Source organism: Crocodylus porosus, unplaced genomic scaffold (assembly GCF_001723895.1).
Source record: "Crocodylus porosus isolate Cpor-Errol unplaced genomic scaffold, CroPor_comp1, whole genome shotgun sequence".
NCBI classification, from domain to species: domain Eukaryota; kingdom Metazoa; phylum Chordata; order Crocodylia; family Crocodylidae; genus Crocodylus; species Crocodylus porosus.
The window spans coordinates 33,408,147-33,425,681 of NW_017728931.1; the positions used below are offsets into that span (position 1 = coordinate 33,408,147).

Genomic DNA, 17,535 nt, shown 5'->3' on the forward strand with positions numbered 1-17,535 from the left:
TACACTGAACACCTTCAAGAGTAAATTGGATGCTTATCTTGCTGGGATCCTATGACCCCAGCTGACTTCCTGCCCTTTGGGCAGGGGGCTGGATTCGATGATCTCCCGAGGTCTCTTCCACCCCTGATGTCTATGAAATCTATGAAACAAAGACAGTATTTTAGCAGTTAGTGAATAATTTTTCCACCACAGAGATTTGTACCTACCTAGCTGATAGTTGGCTGAAGCAATCAACTCATATATGGAACTATCAGTTTGCAGACTAATTTAAAGACCTGTTTTTTCCAGCTCAGGTTCATAGTGACAAAATGGTATTACCATCCGTGGGCTTTTGGTGATGTGAAAAAATTCATACATCTTGTTCCATTTTTTAGCGTGCAGACTGCTACAATAAGTACCCTTATGGTGGCCCCACTGGACAGGCCAAAGACTATAGAAATGGAGCTTCCCTCTTATCTTTAGATACCTCCAGATTGTATCTCATTTGCAGAAGAGTAGAGGAGGCTTACATTTCCACTGCCTACTCTATTTCCATGCTGTGGGGAGGGAGAAAAGATCGTTTTCTAAACCTGACTATTATGGGACTTTTCACCAGCATTACACTGTATGAAATTTGCTTAAAGTGTTTAAAGATGGGTGGATTTTTTTTACATTTATCAGCCAAGTGTCTTGGTCCCATTGGCCTTGCACTGCTTAGGGAAATGGTCTTAGTACCTTTCTAGCAAGGAGGTTGTGATTTTTTTCTTACCTAGATAGGGCCTAGCTGTGTCAGCCACACATGTGGAAGCTGGGCTATGCATGATGGGGGAAGATGATGACCTTGAGAGAAACAACAAGGCAAATGGGTGGAGGGTGGTAGGAGATGTAACAAGTGCAGGTCAGGACAAATCATAAAATCTTCAGTACCATTTGGTAAGCCAGAACATAATGTGGTTTGCTTTGCTTTCTAGAGAGCTTATAGTCTGCCCAGCACTGTGTTTAAGCATAGGCCATGGGAATCTGAGCTTTTAAGTAAATAATTCTAGCTTTCAAACATTATACTTCTCAGAATTTAAATGTGGATAAGTGAACTACCTAAAAGAATTACTTTGATAAAGGGATAAGTTTTTTTCTCGATTTATCAAATTAACTTGTTCCTGATAGTCTTCTTAAATAACTGTTAAGAGGCCTTTTCTTAAAGGGATCCACCTGAAGAATACATTTGGTGTTTGTGATGATCAATGGAATTGATTCTCCCGGAATAATGCAAATATTTTCCTTTTTAAAAAATCAAATTATCTTGATTTAAACATCTAGTTGTGAATCTGTTTGCCAGCATTGCAGCGCTCACCAGAATCAGTGAATATGAGGAGAATGTTGATGTTGTGCCTGAATAGAGGAGGGATAGCAGAGTTGTGCAAGCTGCTGTATGGTTTTGTTCAGTATAATAATGCCTCACAGTACTGTTCGGTGTAATATCATATTGTGCAGTACAACACCATGGTGGGTATCTCATAAACAGTGCAATAATAATTCTTTGCAGTAGTGCTATGTAGTTTGCTGCAGTACAGGCCAGGGAATACACTTCTGTACTCTCTAGCATCGACATGTTTATTTTAATAAAAAGTCTGGAGCCAATTTCAATCATTCATTATATCTGAGCCTGGGGAATCTTTTTCAGGAGGATGAAATATTAGGCATTCCAAAAAGTGAAGAGGCTGCCAAGGAGAGAGGGTTCATTCCTACCCTGATGCAGTTGGATAGGGCTGCAGGTACCTTTAGGAGGGAATCTGAGTCAGCAGGGGAGCAGCAGAGTCAGTAAAGGCTATGGTTTGTGGGTGTGGAAAGAAGGGTGACATACAAAGAAACACCAAGGCTGGGACAGTGGTTCTGGTGTGAAATGGGAGTTGAGAAAAGGAGTCAAGCTAAATTTTAGGTGGTGAAGAAGGAACAGTGCAAGTAGTAATGGAGCCAAATGCAGGTGGGACTGCCTTTTTGGGGTGGTGGGGAGTTCCTGGGAAAATGTTGAAGCTAGGACCAAACCTATCAGGAAGAAAGAAGATCCTTTAAAAGAGAAGTGAGACATGGAATATGGAGAGTCCTTGAGAGTCATACAGACACCAAGGGGGAGATGAGAGTTTTGTAAAGGTGTGTACACAATCCTTTTTTGACAGCATTGTGTGTACCACATCAGGGTGATAGATCAGTGTGTATTAAACACTTCTGTGCCAGTGCTCAGTTAGCAGATGGGCATCAACATTTTTGCAGCACTGTCTTACTGAAGAGGCTCTTAACATTATATTCATATTCCCCATTAGTATTGTTTGGATGCACTGTTCCTGAACCTCTGGTTTTTATAAAAATTGTGACTAGCTCATGTCATTTACTGGGACATGAAGACTGGCACACTTTTGGCATTTTGAAATATTAAAAGGTAAGTTTTCAACCCTGGAAGGAATGCAGTTTATATTGCCCTTTGCAATTTGTGGCATTCAGCACATAATACAACATGTGTTGCATTTTTTTTTAAAAGGCCTGGTGTGAGAGTTTTGATTGTGCAAAAATCAGGAGATTCAAGTTTTCCAGAAACGCTGTAACTTTGCCACTTCGATACATTATCAGATATGTGTACGTATTGGAATATGTTTATACCTGGGATAAGAAAAAGGCTGCAGTTTGAACATACTGTAGGTGCAAAACAGTAGTTGCATTTTATTCTTGCTAGATTTATATGTTCCATGGTGTTTTCAGGAGACTAATGTTTATACCCACTCCTGATATCTCACTGTTTGGTGCTCCAGTGGTGAAAACATTTACTAGCCTACAGTTGTGCACACATAGTTAAGCCTAATCAGATGACATATCAGGCCAGGTCTGATTGATTTTTGTGTAAGACAGTCAAAGTAAATACAAGTTTAGGCTGTCTGTAGTTGCCACTTCAGGAACTCCTTGTCATCTTAGAACAAAGATTCCCAAACTGTGGTATGCGTACCCCTGGGGATATGCAAGACATCTCTGGGGGGGTATGTGGGATAAATTGTGTAAATGGTGGATTTAATTTTCAGTATAATAATTATCATTTAAGGGATTAAAATATAAAATGTATGATAGTAGAGTAGGAGTATACAGGCAACTGGTAAATCTGGAAGGGAATGCACAATAAGAAAAAGTTTGGGAACTTCTGCCTTGGAACAATTCTGCACTCACCTGTAAGTGACATAGTATCTTCCTAGCATCTGTAACTAGAAACATTCTCACAGCATAATTTGCTGCACGTTTTGACTCATTTGACACTGTGCTCAATGCTTTGTTAGACCCATAAAAAATTGTTTTGCTCAGCAAACTCTCAATGTAAAAGAGTAAATTCAAGCACGAAAATACCCTTATGGTAATTTAGAATATTTCCATATAGAGACAGATATTGCTTAGCACTCTGACTCCTTACAGAAATGGCCTTCTGGCAGGGATTTGAGTGAGGAGGTAGAATTCAGATGGTGTGTATGTTACAGTTACTTCTAGAGTACTTCTTTCTAAATCAAACAAGGCAGATCATTATTTTTATATTCAGGCCTACAGAACCACTAATAATGAAATAAACAGAGCTGCATTTTTTATGAGACTGCCCTCCCGCATGTGTGTGTACGTGTATACATGCGCTCGCTCTCTCTCTCTCTCTCTCCAAAGCTTAAACATTTTGTTACATTGATTGCTTGAGGATTTCTCAAAAAAAAAGACTTGTTGACTGAAAAACAAGTGTCAAGATTTTTCCACCCAGGGAACTGAAAGTAAGACGGGGTCTGGCTGTAAAGTACAATGACTATTCTGCACCAACTCCTGGGGTAGGGAGAGGGAGTCCTCTTCATTTGCACTAGAGGTGTCTTTATGTGGTTTAGGTGAATCCACTTTAATCGTAACTCTAAAAAGGCACTTGTAGATGAGCCCTAGGAGATTTCAGTGCAAATGTAATTTTTAAGCAAGGTCTAAATGACTGAAAATAAGTGTTTGAGAATATGAATGTCATTAAAGGCTGATCTGATGCTTTAGCTGTAATTATCATGCAACCAGTTGTGGAACCCCTCCTTAATGTCACCCCTCCTACTCCCAGTGCAAAAGTTTTTTCCTGTGTTTGAGAACCACACTGCTCAGCCACAGGATTGCAAGCTGATGTACTGCCTCTGTGCTGCTGTAGTTCTGTGATGGTCCCTTCTGAAACTTCTCCCAGTTCGGTGGTATTCTGGGGCTGTACTCTCAATCATACAACCAGAGTTCTGTGAATGTCTGTGCATTATGCATTCTTCTCATCAGATAATCATGCCTTCCACTGACACAGGCATTCCTTCCTTTTTTTAACTACAGCTGTACATTCTGAGTAGCTAGTGGCATACACCACCAGCTCTGGTATCCAGGGACTTCACCTTCTTGTTGCAGGTGGTCACCTGTGTTACTTTCAGAAATGTCAGTGATTACTGGTGGACATGTCCTAGTCCCTATAATATTGAGTGCTGCTGAAAAGCGGATTCTCAGTGTTCAAGTAGTTGAGCTCTTCTGTACAAGACACATGTTTCCTTCATCAGATACCAATAGAAAAGAGGAAAAAGACTTACTGTGTTATCTATGCTACCATTACCAATGCAGGATTCAGTGTAACAGGCCTCAGAGACCTGTGCCGTTGCCTCACTTTGTGAGGTGGGAATTGGAATGTTGACTTCTCAAGTGTTGGCTCCTTTTACACCCTGGTTCAAGTCCTTGAAAAACAGTGAACACAGAAGATGGACTAGTCTGCCACTTTCTTGCTCCTTTTCTGTGACTGAGACTTAAGGCTAAAGTGTTAGCATGTTATGGAAGTTGTTACATTAATACATTAACGTATTTTCAGGTATTCAAGCAGGGTGGAATAGAATTGCATGTTGGTGGCTGATAGAGGAAAAATAATCTGGCTTTTTATTGTTACAAACTGCTAAAATGAGTTTTGGGTGACCTTTTCCCTCCCACACATACTGAAATGTGTCATTTTTTGCCCATTTAGGTATTGTTTCTGATTCTAAATGCTGATAGACTAACAAATACATGTGCTTACCAATGTTTGAGACAGAGTATCCTAGCCAACAGCTTCTCACATGCCCCATCCCACATATATTAACCAAATTTTCCCTTCACAGCCCTATATCTCAGGGACCTCTGTTCCATTAAAAAAGGAACATTTTCACTACCAGTAGAAGCTGTTGTGATAAACTTACCATGATAAATCTTTAAGGTAGGGTTGCTGTTTAGTGTTGGTACCATACAGATACAAGTGGGACTTTTTGTAACTTCACTTAAGAAACCAATGTTGCTGAAGGTAATTAATCACCCATCCTCACTTTGGTTTCCTGGAATCTCATCTATATGGTATGGTATTAGAGTTAAGACAATGCAACTGAACGTACGCAATGAGCAGGGAAAAACTCAAAAGTAATCTGTCTCCAGGAAGATATGTAGCTCAGTAAGTTTTCCCCAGTGCCTCAGTCTGCTTTTGTCCGTTATCTGTGCCAATGAGGGATTTTATTCATCTGTAGATTGTTTCCCTTGTTTCTGCTTCTCCATTTCTCGTATTTTCGTTTCTTTTCTTCTTGTTGTTTCCTTTCTTTCTCACTCTTTTATGCTTTTTGTCCTCTGCTTGTCTTTTATTTCACCCCTTCCCCCCTTCCTCTCCACTTCCAATTTCCTCTTCCTCTCCCCCATTTTCCTCTTCCTCGTTTGCTCCTTTTGAAGTTGAGCCCAATGCCGGGACACCACGTCGTAGACCTCTCTCCTTCTGCCCTTGCTGTGCCCACGAAGGTAATGTAACCTCATGCAAACCCCATGCCCCTCAGCCTCAGCTGAATTGTCATAGCAGCACTAGTCAGCTAGTGACTGAAGAAACCAACCCAACTCCCAAACTCCTTTCTTTCTTTCCTTCAATTATTCTTCTCAGTAGAAATCTTGTAACAAGTTTGTATGAACACATGGCAATTTCTTAAAGGTACAGTATCCCTTTTTCTGTTTTAAGTTGTGGGGAAAGACGTCTCAAAGTCCAAGGGACACTGATTTACAATCGCGGCTGCAGCAGCGTCACACTGCAAAGCTCCTGTTTTCATTGGTGATTTTTCTCTATTCTTCATGAAGGGTGTCTGGGAGATGGGGGTGAGAGAAGAGAATCTCCTTCATTAACAGGCCTATTCATTTGTATGTATGGATTAAAGGAATACTGTGTCCTTACAAAGACTGGTTTGCAAAATATCCCTGAGTTTTAATAGCCAACCAACCTAAACCAGACCAGTCTTCCATAATCCGTGTCTTGCGAGTGCGTTCTTGAATTTGTCCCAAATGGAATTTGCCATAGAGTTTCCATTGCCAAGGCATGGGGGAAGGGATTGGGATGTGATCATGGTGTAGTTTTTTGCGAACCACTTACTCTGCTTTCCATAGTGCTCCCTCACATCAATTGTCCACCCTCCCTCCCCACCCCTCCCACATTCCTGTGCTTATTGGCTATTTAAAACAAAAATCAATCTATTTCACAGGGCAGTAGCAATGTGTATTTGGCTGTTTCTTAGAGATTTTTATTTTCTTTATATCCTGGCACTGGAAAGGGTGGGGAGATTTCCCAGTGCTTTCATGGCTCCCCTGAACTGGATATCTGCATGTATAAATTCCCCTCTCCCATGGCCAGGTGGGCATATTGTGCAGAGATGCTCAGAAAGGAATGCTTAGAACTGAGCAACAGACTGGTATAAAATCCAGAGAGCCAGAGTCTGTTGTGGGTGGGTGTGGATGAGGGGCAGCATTTCCTAAGGGTTCACGGACTCTGTATTTCAGCTGCAGGTATTACTAAGCTATGCAACAGCCTCACAACTGCTTAGCAGGATGTACAGGACCTTACTGTTTGGCTCCAAGGGAACACTGGAGTTAGGGATGGAGGAGGGCCACAGATTTTGTTCACTGGCCATTGGAGTGAGATGTATGTCCAGTTTTTGCAGGATTTGGTATTAGAATAGAAAACCTGCTGCTTGGTTGTTTCTAGCACATTAAACAGACTGCCTTTAAAACCAAGAGAAGCTGCTTTTAACATGGATGTTCTGTGTCTATAACATCTAATTAGTCAGAGCTGTCAATTAAATCCCTGCATCCTAGTACTCATCTTTAAAGCCCCAAACCTTCAACAACTTCCATGCAGGCAGGCAGGCAGACCACTACAACCAAAGTGCGGTTGCATGCAGTCATAGGGATCCATCTGTACTTGGTTCATGGCTGAATCAAAGACCCAGAATAGGAATTGCCTTGAAGGAGTGTACTCTTGAGTTTGACATGCACCTAACTCATTACAGAGACTTTAAGGAACCATAGTATGGCAATTCAATCTGCATAGCTCTTGACAAAAGTGGAGTTTTGTCAGTAGGCTATTGGATAAGGGCAGGTTGTTCCTTTTAAGATAAAGTACATTTAAGAAAATGAGAAGTAAGTTGGGTCATCAAGGCCCAGCACTCTTTTCCTCCTACCCCTTTTTACATTAGCAAGAATAGGTAGGCTTCAGTGTGTCTCATTCTAATACTGATGAATAATACTGTAGGGGGAAACTTACTTATAGGATACTGTGGACTGTTGTTAATAGATTGCACACACAGAAGACTTCCCAAAAAGGGCAGAGATATATGGGAAAAACATCTAATGGAGAAGCCAGTGAAAAGAAAGTTTTTCATTAGACGATGACAAAAGAGCACTGATTCAATTTATGTGGTTGAGGAAAGGAAAAGTACATCAAAAGGCTACAATCGTAGGGATGGAGATCTACCAGTCAGTAAACTGCTTGAGAACTAGAAGCGTTAGCAAAGTTCATCAAATGAAAGTGAAGTAGATATGAGTCATAAAATGATGGACTTGGGATAGTGGGAAGAGAAGAGAGCAGTGGTAAAAGGGATTCAGGAAATATCCAAGGAGGAGAGAATTCTTTAGGAGGTGACTTCCACAGTTCTGTGCCCTCCTCTTTGTGTGCTGTGGGCAAACTAAATGGACCCGGCTTGGGAGTGCTCTGGCAGCATCTTGCTTGGCTTTCTTTGCACAGTTTGCCCCCATTTGTGTTCCTGCCTCTTGGGCTCATAGGGATGTCAGGACATCAGCTGAATGCTTAAGAAGTTTTTGTCTTTGCAGGCATGGGGAAGAAGGACGATCCAAAGCTGATGCAGGAGTGGTTCAAGCTGGTGCAAGAAAAGAATGCCTTGGTTCGCTATGAATCAGAGCTGATGATCTTGTGAGTGAACAAGGGCTTTCTTCACAGTGTGTAGTACAGCTTCAAAGATGACATTATACACAACTAGTGCTGGAGGGCCTGCTTCTGGCACTATCTTCTCTATGTTGCCAGGAGGCCAATAACATGTTGTGAGCAGCTGGGTTCGCTGGGCCCCAGCCCTGCACTGCTCAACTTCCTCCCTGGTTTACTTCATATAGTACTTACTAAGCTTAAAGAAATGACAAAGTGGGTGCCTCTACACAAGACACTTAATGCACAGAAGACTAATTATACTGCACATTAGCACAGCGGGGAAAGTCTGTGCTAATGCCAGTAGCATCACAAAAAAGTGCATCTGAGCTAATGCACTGTAGCGCCAATTACAGCACGTTAAGTCAGTATTTGTCATTACAGATACTAACTAAATGCACTGTAATTACAGCTCATTAATGAACGTGTAGACATGCCCAGCAAGTATAACTAGAGAACCTTTAATCATTGTCAGCTGGTGGATCAGACTGGCTAGCAGAGGGTAAGTGCTCAGGGTTTACGTATCTGACAAATTACTTTTTTTTTAACCTGTTAAACATTGAATATCTATTAAAAAAAATCAGATTCTAATGTCAGCTTAAGAAAATCAGTTACCATATGAGTAAAACCAGTTAACATATGGGTACCTATGCAGGTGTATCCTATTTTACCACTTTAGATGTCCCCTTATTGTCAAACCTTCCTTCACACCTCTGTCTTCCTGGAAAATATCACTTGACTTATCTTCCAGGTGCAATCTACAAAGCCATTGAAGTTCCCTGCTAATAATATTTTGGCAGTCTAGCCAAATGTAATACTATCTTCCAGGAAGGGAAAGGGGAAGAGGGGGGAGCTTAATTAGAAGCAAACACCTTGTTAAAATCAGGAGAAGGGCAGGGAGGGAGGCCTTATTGAGCCAAGATTTTGCTGATGGTTTAGCAGACAGTGTCCGGGGTTCAGGACACCTAGTCTGCCCAACCTTATGCATTAAGAAGCGTCTCAGATTCTCAGCTAATAAATAACTAGGGTACATTAGGAAAAACCCCTACTAGAAAAAGAACTAATGATGTACAAAAGGTCAAAAGATTTGATTCAGTCCAAAAGTGTGGAAACTTAATTAAAGATTAGGGCCCTGTAACAGTCCTCCTAAGTATTTCCCATACAAAGCACCCCATGCTCACAAGTTTATCCCTAAATTCTGATCTGTAATTTCAGTGGTGGATAGTCTTTGGAGAGAATGAGTCAACATTCTCCTGGTTTAAGGAAGGTAATGAATGTAACCATCTTGGCTGCCATTCTACCCCTTCATTTTTAGTTGGACATGTTTCCCAAATAGCCCTCTTAGTCTTCAGGCACGTCCCATGACCTTTCATCTGGGCTCAGATGCTGCAGCTCTTCCTCAGTATTTATGGCCAACGATGTGTTGCATGCAATTCTAACTAGTTTCTGAGCAGGCACAGGTTGACTCTGGGGTTTCAGAAGCTCAGTGAGCTCTGGAGTACAGGTAATAGGTAACAAAGTGCTACTCAGGCTGGTGTCTGAGGAGGTAGGGCACCTTGATGTTCATTAGTTGGTAAGTAGTTTTTCTTCAGGGCTCCTGTACCCATGTAGGTAAAGGTACAGTGCATCTAATACAAGATCTGCGCAATTGTGCTTTAGATCCCATCACACCTTATTGCTGGTGCAGGGGGAGCCCAGGATCACAATGACTATGAGCCCCACAGCCAATGACACCTACTGTAAGGCTTGCAGGAGGGGCAGTGTTGTCAGCTGTGGGGTTTCTAGCAGGGACAGTGGAAAGAACACTGCCACTTGTGTGAGCCCCACACCTGAGGAGGCTCACAATGGCGGCAGCGTTCCCCCCACTGCCTCTGCTGTGAGCCTTGAAGCTGATAACACTCTCCCCACTTCAAGCCCCACAGCTAAAGAGGCTCACAGCAGGGGCAGCGCTGGGAATGCTACTGCCGCTGCAAGCCTTGCCAACTGTGGGGCTGGCAACGGGTGGTGTACCCTAGCTCCTCGGTTGTTGGTGCTCCCAGCCCCAAAGGAGTGTGTTTGACCACACGTTCAATTAATAGTGAGATTAGAATAAGCTAACAAAGTTATTACATATTTGTTGTGGAACAGTTTTGCAGTTTATTGTTTGTTTTATCATTCCATCAATTGGTTGAATGTATAGCTGTGTCACAACTTAATGTGTGAGTAACTGGTTAATCACACCTTAAGTGTAACGTGTAGGGAGTTGCACATGCGCAGAAGGTAAGGATTATTTTGGTGATAGCTTTTATTGGAGCAGCTACATAGATGACAGAGGTCAGACAGGCTTTTGGGCATATATTGTCTGTCTTCAGGTCTGGAAAAGAAGCAGACAACTTGAGTTGAGTAACAAAACACTGGCATGTATACAACTCTAAGTACAAAGACAAACAGTCTGCATCTGATGAAGTGAGCTCTTGCTCATGAAAACTTATGCATCTCTGATTCAGTTAGTTTGTAAGGGGCATCTCTACTCTGCCTTCAATCTGCTTAAGGGAATGTGGGGGGTGGGGAGCTGTAAAGTAGGAACAAAGACAATGGCTTCAAACAAGAGAAGTGCAGTAGACTAGATAACCTAATTAGTTACAGATCAAGATCATTCAAGAATCATTATTACACTTGAGGTAAAGGGAGGTTAGCAGAGGTAGCCCCTAGATTGCAATGAGCCATAAAGCTATTGTCTGGTTTTAGTCCACTTATTTTTTTTATCTGTTCTACTGCACTTCTCCTTACTGCTCTTGAGCTTTCTGTTTTCTAGCTCAAACTATATCTGCTTCTTTCCCAGACCTGAAGAACAATTTGTGCCTGGAAGATTCTCTAGCACCACTCCCTACTATCCAGGTGGTCCAGTGAAAGATGTCTCTAAAAACAATCCTTGCTACACGTATATTTCCTGTCCCTCATCACTTGGCCCTACTACTTGCAAAGAAGTAAATTGTGTCTTCTGCAAAAATTGCAGATGTATCTGCTCCTTCCCATTCTCCCTATCTTATACTTTAAGTGTAGGTATTAACACTATGAATAAGACTGTGAGAGAGCAGCTGGGCTGGTTGGTACCCAACTACATGAAAAAGAGACTCTCCCCCAAAGTTCTGTTTTTTTCCATCTGTCCACTACTTGGGACTTTAATCCTCCCAACTCTATTTACCTTCTCAGATTTTGTTCCAGTACCTTTGTGTAATGTCTTTTGGAACATCTCTGGACCTATGCAGCCATTTTTTCCACACTTAAAAAATGGAAAATGTTAATGATTCAGCACCAACAATCTTTGGCCAGATTTGAATGAGGATTGTCTCCCAGCCAACACATCTGAACCTACCTGAATCTTATGTAGTCTTCTGTTTTGTTTCTCTATTCAGTGCTCGGGAGCTGGAATTGGAAGACAGGCAGAGCCGATTACAGCAGGAGCTCCGGGAAAGGATGGCAGTGGAAGGTGAGTATCAAGAGAGGCAACTTTTTATGGAGTGTGTGCATGTTTCCAGTCCTGGTTGCTCTTACACTTTTGGATTTCTCTCCAGATCACTTAAAGACAGATGAGGAGCTATCAGAGGAAAAGAGGATCCTGAATGAGATGCTGGAAGTGGTGGAACAGAGAGACTCTCTAGTAGCCCTTCTTGAGGAGCAGAGGTTACGAGAAAAGGAGGAGGACAAGGACCTAGAAGCGGTCATGCTCTCCAAAGGCTTTAGCTTGAACTGGTCCTGAGCTAACACCCACCTCTGCTGGTTTGTGTTGTTCAGTTGGCCTACACTGAGTCCGCCAGAACTACCTGGCTCAGGAGATCTTGAGGAGGAAACCATAAGATTCCTACAGCACACAAGGATTCAGTTTCAAGCACCTAGAAGCCTTCTGATAACTGGGATTAACTCCTAAGGCCTCAGTTCCACATGCCTGCACACCAAGTCAAAGACTAAGACTGCACAGCCTCCTTAGGGCCTGGTACAAAGGGGCCATTGTGTTTTTACAATATGAGGGAGAGGAATAAACTTTGGGGACAGAGGAAGAGGTTATTATCTTTTAGAGAAGTAACCCTTCACCAGACTGGATTTGCTGCAGTTATGTTCCCCCCCATTTTCAATACTAGGATTTTTAATAAAAGGGAGGGAGTGGCTACCCTCTTCCTGAAAACCACAGCAGCCTGTAGCAGCACTTGTGGAAGAGTTAACCATCCAAAGGACAGCGCCAGTGTTCCAGAACAGCACCTTCATTGTTTTAGTCTTCCTCCCCACCAAAGAAACCTGAATTTAAACATTATGCATGGACACAAAGAAATGTAGGTAGTCTGTTCAACTGAAATCTTCTGCTCCTTGTAGCTTTTGCAGAGACTTGGGTATTGGAGGACTCTTTCCATCATACTCTTCAGAATGCTGCCATTGTTATGGAGAGAAAAGAACAAAAAAGTGGAGAAGACTCCCATATCTCCCTACATGTTGCTACACACTGGACAGGCAGTCACTGCTGGCCTTGTCTTCATGGCCACAGTTGAAAGGCTAATGGATTTCGGGTTGGTTTTTTTGTTGTTGTTGCGACTATTTTGACACTGGAACATATTGACTTTGTGAGATGTGGCAAGTGTGTTGAGGGGATCATCAAACAGAAGTCTCTGACTTTTAAACCCCAAGCGGGAGCCATCGTTGGGTGACTTGTTGATGAGACACTTCAGTGTTTGTTTTGATTATTTTTTTCCTCCTTATTTTGTTTTTGCACATTGGAAATGAAGCTTAAGACCTGCCTGGGCTCTTAGTCACTTTGACCCTTTTATGTCAATTAACTTATTTTTTTAATACTTGAAAGAAGATTCATTTTTGTACCTTTTAAGAAACGGACAAGTTTTGGGTGTGTGCCTGCTGCATCCTACGACCTCCACTTTAAATGACTGGACTGTTGTTACCTGTGTCTATTTATTAGCGTTCTGATTAATAATGTCAATGTTACATTTCTTGGATCATTGGGGGAGGGAAGGTGTTAACTGCAAAAGAACAAGACACTGCTGCAGATTGGTCCCTGCTTCACATAGAGAGCAGTATTTGTGGACCTGCATTTGTATCTTGTCCTGCCCTCCACTTTGTGGTTGCCTGGACATCCACAGGACTGTGAGAGCCTGGTAGTGTTCCTAGCAGATTTTTCCTCTGCGTTTCAGGATTCTTCTCTAAACTCTAACCATCTTATAATTTATTTAAATATTAAAAGTTTGTAACAAGTCAAAACTGTGACATGAACATTTCCCCCATCTTTCCCTCCCACCTAAAGAGTGAGCCCTCTCACTGTCCAATCCACCCATAAGGAAATTGCACAGTTACTGTAGTGTCTGCCAGAGGAGGCTTTTTTTTGGCCTAATTACTAGGGCTGCTGTGTTTGAGCTAGGAGGGCGCTTGTTGTATTCCTACACACAGTAGCAAGCAGATGTACACTCAGCAATTCAGTCACAATTCCGGGAAAGACCACTTACTAGACTCCCAAAACTTAAATTGATCCCACAGGGCTTACCTTAAATAGTACTGTGCATAGGGTGTGATGTCTGATGCCAGGCATCACTCTAACTTTGAATTACCCAGAAGAGTTTGGTTGGAATTGCACCATTAATGGGCTTTATTTAGCCTTTGTTTTAATGGTAACTGATAAATATATTCAGCTTGCTCTTCACCTGTGTGTGAGTGATAGTGTCACTCCCAAACAAATCTACGTAGCACCACTGAGACTGCTAACCCTGTAAAGTGGATATCAGACTGTTGATGAAACTGATACCTGAAGCCCTGGGATCCTTTTTTATAATTTGTTGCTGCATCATGCTGCAAGTCCTTTACTTGCTTTTTCTTATATTTATAATGATGGAGAGACTAATATGGTTTCTTGCTTCTGGCTATCTACATTCCCCAGAAAAGTTGTGTATGCTCCTATGGAAACACTAAATAGCCCCACACCTAAGTTTTCTTGATGTCATATGCCACCCTCAAGGACCTTCCCCATGCACCATATTTGCAGCCAAAGAGACAGGGATGGGATGCTCTCTAGAAGTATCAGCAATGCTGTTTAGCAAGCGTTGAAAACATGCTTTCTTCCACATTAACCCAATGCTCCTTCCCCAGCTAGCATGGCCTGAACAAACTGTCTACAGTGCTTCCTTCCCTTTCCTAGAAGTAAAGAAACAAACATTAAACCCGAGTTCTCATGGTGCAATGCAGAGCGCTAACTACTATGTCACTTAAAGGTGTGCATGTTAACAAGACTTGTTTGACACCCATAAAAATACCTTCAAGGTACTGGCACACTAATGGAGCGTCTCCACATAGAACAAGTCTCTCTACAAACCAGTGCAGTGAAGATGTATTAGCTGCAGGTGCAGAAACAGCAGTGGGAGATTACACACTGTGTGCTTGGAGTTCCCCATAAAATACATTGGCTCTTATGGAACAACAATTCTAGACCAGAAATATGCTGCAACTGTAAATGTTTTTCAGTCAGAGGACGTTCCTCCCCAGGTTAAAGGTGCACCATATATTTATGTAGACTATAGCTGATTTTGAACTGAAGATCATTAAATGTGAACTGCAAAGCAAAAACAAAAACAAAAGGATGCCTCTCCCTCCTTGTGTGTAAACGTGGCCTCTTACCAACATGCTGTAAAGATTTCTGCTTGTTTTTCACAGAGGAAATATTAGATCCACACCTTTCCCTTCTATGCTGGGGGACACTGGCCAGCTCTTTGGAGGACTTGAATAGTGCTACTAGTGTAGTGTTGCTGTAGCTGTGATGATCTAGGGATATGAGAGAAACAAGATTTGTCAGGTGAAAAAGTAACTGTTTTAGGACTTGTTTAGGTGAGAGAGAGAGAGAAGAGACTTATTGGGTAGCAATTATCACACAAGGCAGTAATGAGTGATGGACTTTTGTGTCCTGAACTAGGAGTAAGTGAATCTTCTAAAATTGCAGCCCTAAGGGTTTCATTAGGGTTCTGCAACACAAAGGGTGCAAGTGAAGAGAAGTGAAGAGTAAATATTGCACATAATATGGGAAAACACGTGAAGCTTAATTAAAAACAAACACTCAGGCCTTTTATATCAGAAAAAGTAGGAAAGGCACAATATGTATTTGCTGTTAAGTAAACCTTTCAAAAAACGAATGGCATAACCACTAGTTTATTTTTTAAATACATGTTTTACATTCAATATTTTACAATTTTTTTAATGAAAAGTGACATGAAACCATCTGAACCTCTATTTCCAAGCTGTTGATATTTGTGTCACAATTGGAGTAGCATGTTCTAGCTCTTGGACTGGAGCCATCAGCATTGGGTAGTAACACATAGAGCACTGTCGGCATGTAATCAGTGACATGCTTGTCTTGCATGTAAATAAAGCCAGAGGCCCTTAACCTATGAGACGTGAGCTGGTATTAGTACTGATTCATGCCGCCATAGATAGTGTTGACTGTGCTGGACTGGTGCAGCACTGTGCAATGGAGTAAAGGTTCAGTTAGAACCCAAGCTCTGTTTCTATTCCTAAGCCAGCAGACAGAGGACATGCAGGAAGCAGAGGCCTTGTTTCCTTGGGGATGAAGAAATAACATCCGGCCAACCTGGGTATGAAATTGTCTGGATGTGGAAGGGGGACCATCTAGCCCATGTTCAATTTAATGTGAAGGGCTAAGCCTTCCTAGGGAGTGAGGGGAGATGATTCTAGCTGCTAATGATCCTTGTCACTTGCCTGGTGTCTCCCACATGTAGGGTTTACCCTTCTTGATGGTATCAGCTATATTCATACTGCTTCTCCACTGAGATCTTCCTTGATGGCACAAAGTAGGACTGGCTTAGCTTCATTGGTAGAAAGCACCAAAATGGGTGTGTTTCAGAGCTGGAAAGTTTTTTCTTTCAGTTTCAAAAGATAAAATTCCCATTGCTACTTTGAAGCCTAGCTGTACTTTCCAGAGGCAGTGCTGATCTTTTCAATCTGACTTGAATCCATACTGTTGTCTAGATGGTGGTGTCTTCCTTTTTGGTATTTAATTGCGTTTTCAGTTGGAAGATGATGATGTCACATTATTTTCATTGATTTACTCTTTGCACTGAGTGTAGATAATGCATATGTTATTGTACTTTTCCAAAAACAGTTCCTACCATAGACAGTCTGGTGTTAGAGAGGTGACTCAGATATGTTCACTCTGCTTGGAGAACACTATCTGCTGTGCTGCCTGACTTTCTGCAGGCTGCTCCAATGATTGCAGGGGAGTTTATTTCTGCTGCCTGAAAATAGGCATTAAAAATACAGATATTGATGGCAGCATGCTTAGTTCCTATGACCAGTCACAAACACTTCTTCCCACCCAGTTCACATTACTGTGCGATAATCCAGTATTCACCCGATTGGAACTTAATCTACAGCAACACAGGAAACCTGTAAGCCTCCACTCCCCTCACTAGGCTAAGTCATTCTGATTTTATATGCATGACAGATGCTTTTGCCCCCTTATTCTCTTGTCCAGGGTAGAATGAAAGTAAGAATTCCCCATCTTTGAGTGCTGATATTTTATATATCCTCCATCTGCTCCAGTCTCTTTGCATCAGAGTGTTTTCCCCAATCACCTGCAAGACTAAATTTTCATGAACCCCACTCAATAACCCCTCCAAGCCTTGCATGCCACTTCCCTTTGTAAATATCTGAAACCTGAGACAGTATAGCAAAGGGTCCCTTGCTTTGGGAAACATGGCAGCTCTGGCACAGCACTGCCAGCATGAACTGGAGTTCATGTGGTAACTTGCTGCCCTGGGAACTGGTGTACAGAGAAATTATATGACCATGCCAGATGGCTTGATGGGATGCCATGAATTCAGTGTTCAAGGGTGAGAAGGGAAGATAAAAACCAGCACCTGATGCAGTCTGTGGACAAACTAGAACCACTGGTTCTTGGATGGAGAGACGTCTGGTCTACTTGGATTGTTTTCTTACCTGCTGCAGTTTTGCAGTTCTTGTTCTTAGGATTTAGGGGAACCAGGAGATAATGGTTTTATGTTCCTTAATGCACATTGTGGACTGAGCTGAAGGACAGCATTTTCCAGCCTATTGTGAAATGGCAGTGAGTGAAGGTGGAAGAAGTTTTACGTTTCCCTGTTCATGGTATAGAATGGGGTTACCCTGAAATAATCGGCAGGGTCAAACAGAAGTCAGACCAGCTTGCATTTATCCAGATCAATTTATGCCAACAGAGATATTGATAGTGAAACAAGGTCAGCCTGTGGTGCAAACCTGAATTT

The 17,535-nt window shown here is 42.1% G+C and overlaps 1 protein-coding gene across 5 annotated transcripts in view; it reads left to right on the plus strand.

Annotated features, from left to right (window-relative positions):
* MICAL3 (microtubule associated monooxygenase, calponin and LIM domain containing 3) overlaps positions 1-15,313 on the plus strand; it is a 147,533-nt gene extending 132,220 nt beyond the window's left edge. For all 5 annotated transcript variants that reach the window (XM_019544535.1, XM_019544527.1, XM_019544529.1 and 2 more), the window contains 3 exons: positions 8,146-8,245; positions 11,650-11,723; positions 11,809-15,313. In XM_019544535.1, the coding sequence (XP_019400080.1) occupies positions 8,146-8,245; positions 11,650-11,723; positions 11,809-11,993 (359 nt within the window). In that variant the 3' untranslated portion in view covers positions 11,994-15,313. The remainder of the gene's footprint in view (positions 1-8,145; positions 8,246-11,649; positions 11,724-11,808) is intronic.
* The last annotated feature ends 2,222 nt before the right edge of the window (positions 15,314-17,535 follow it).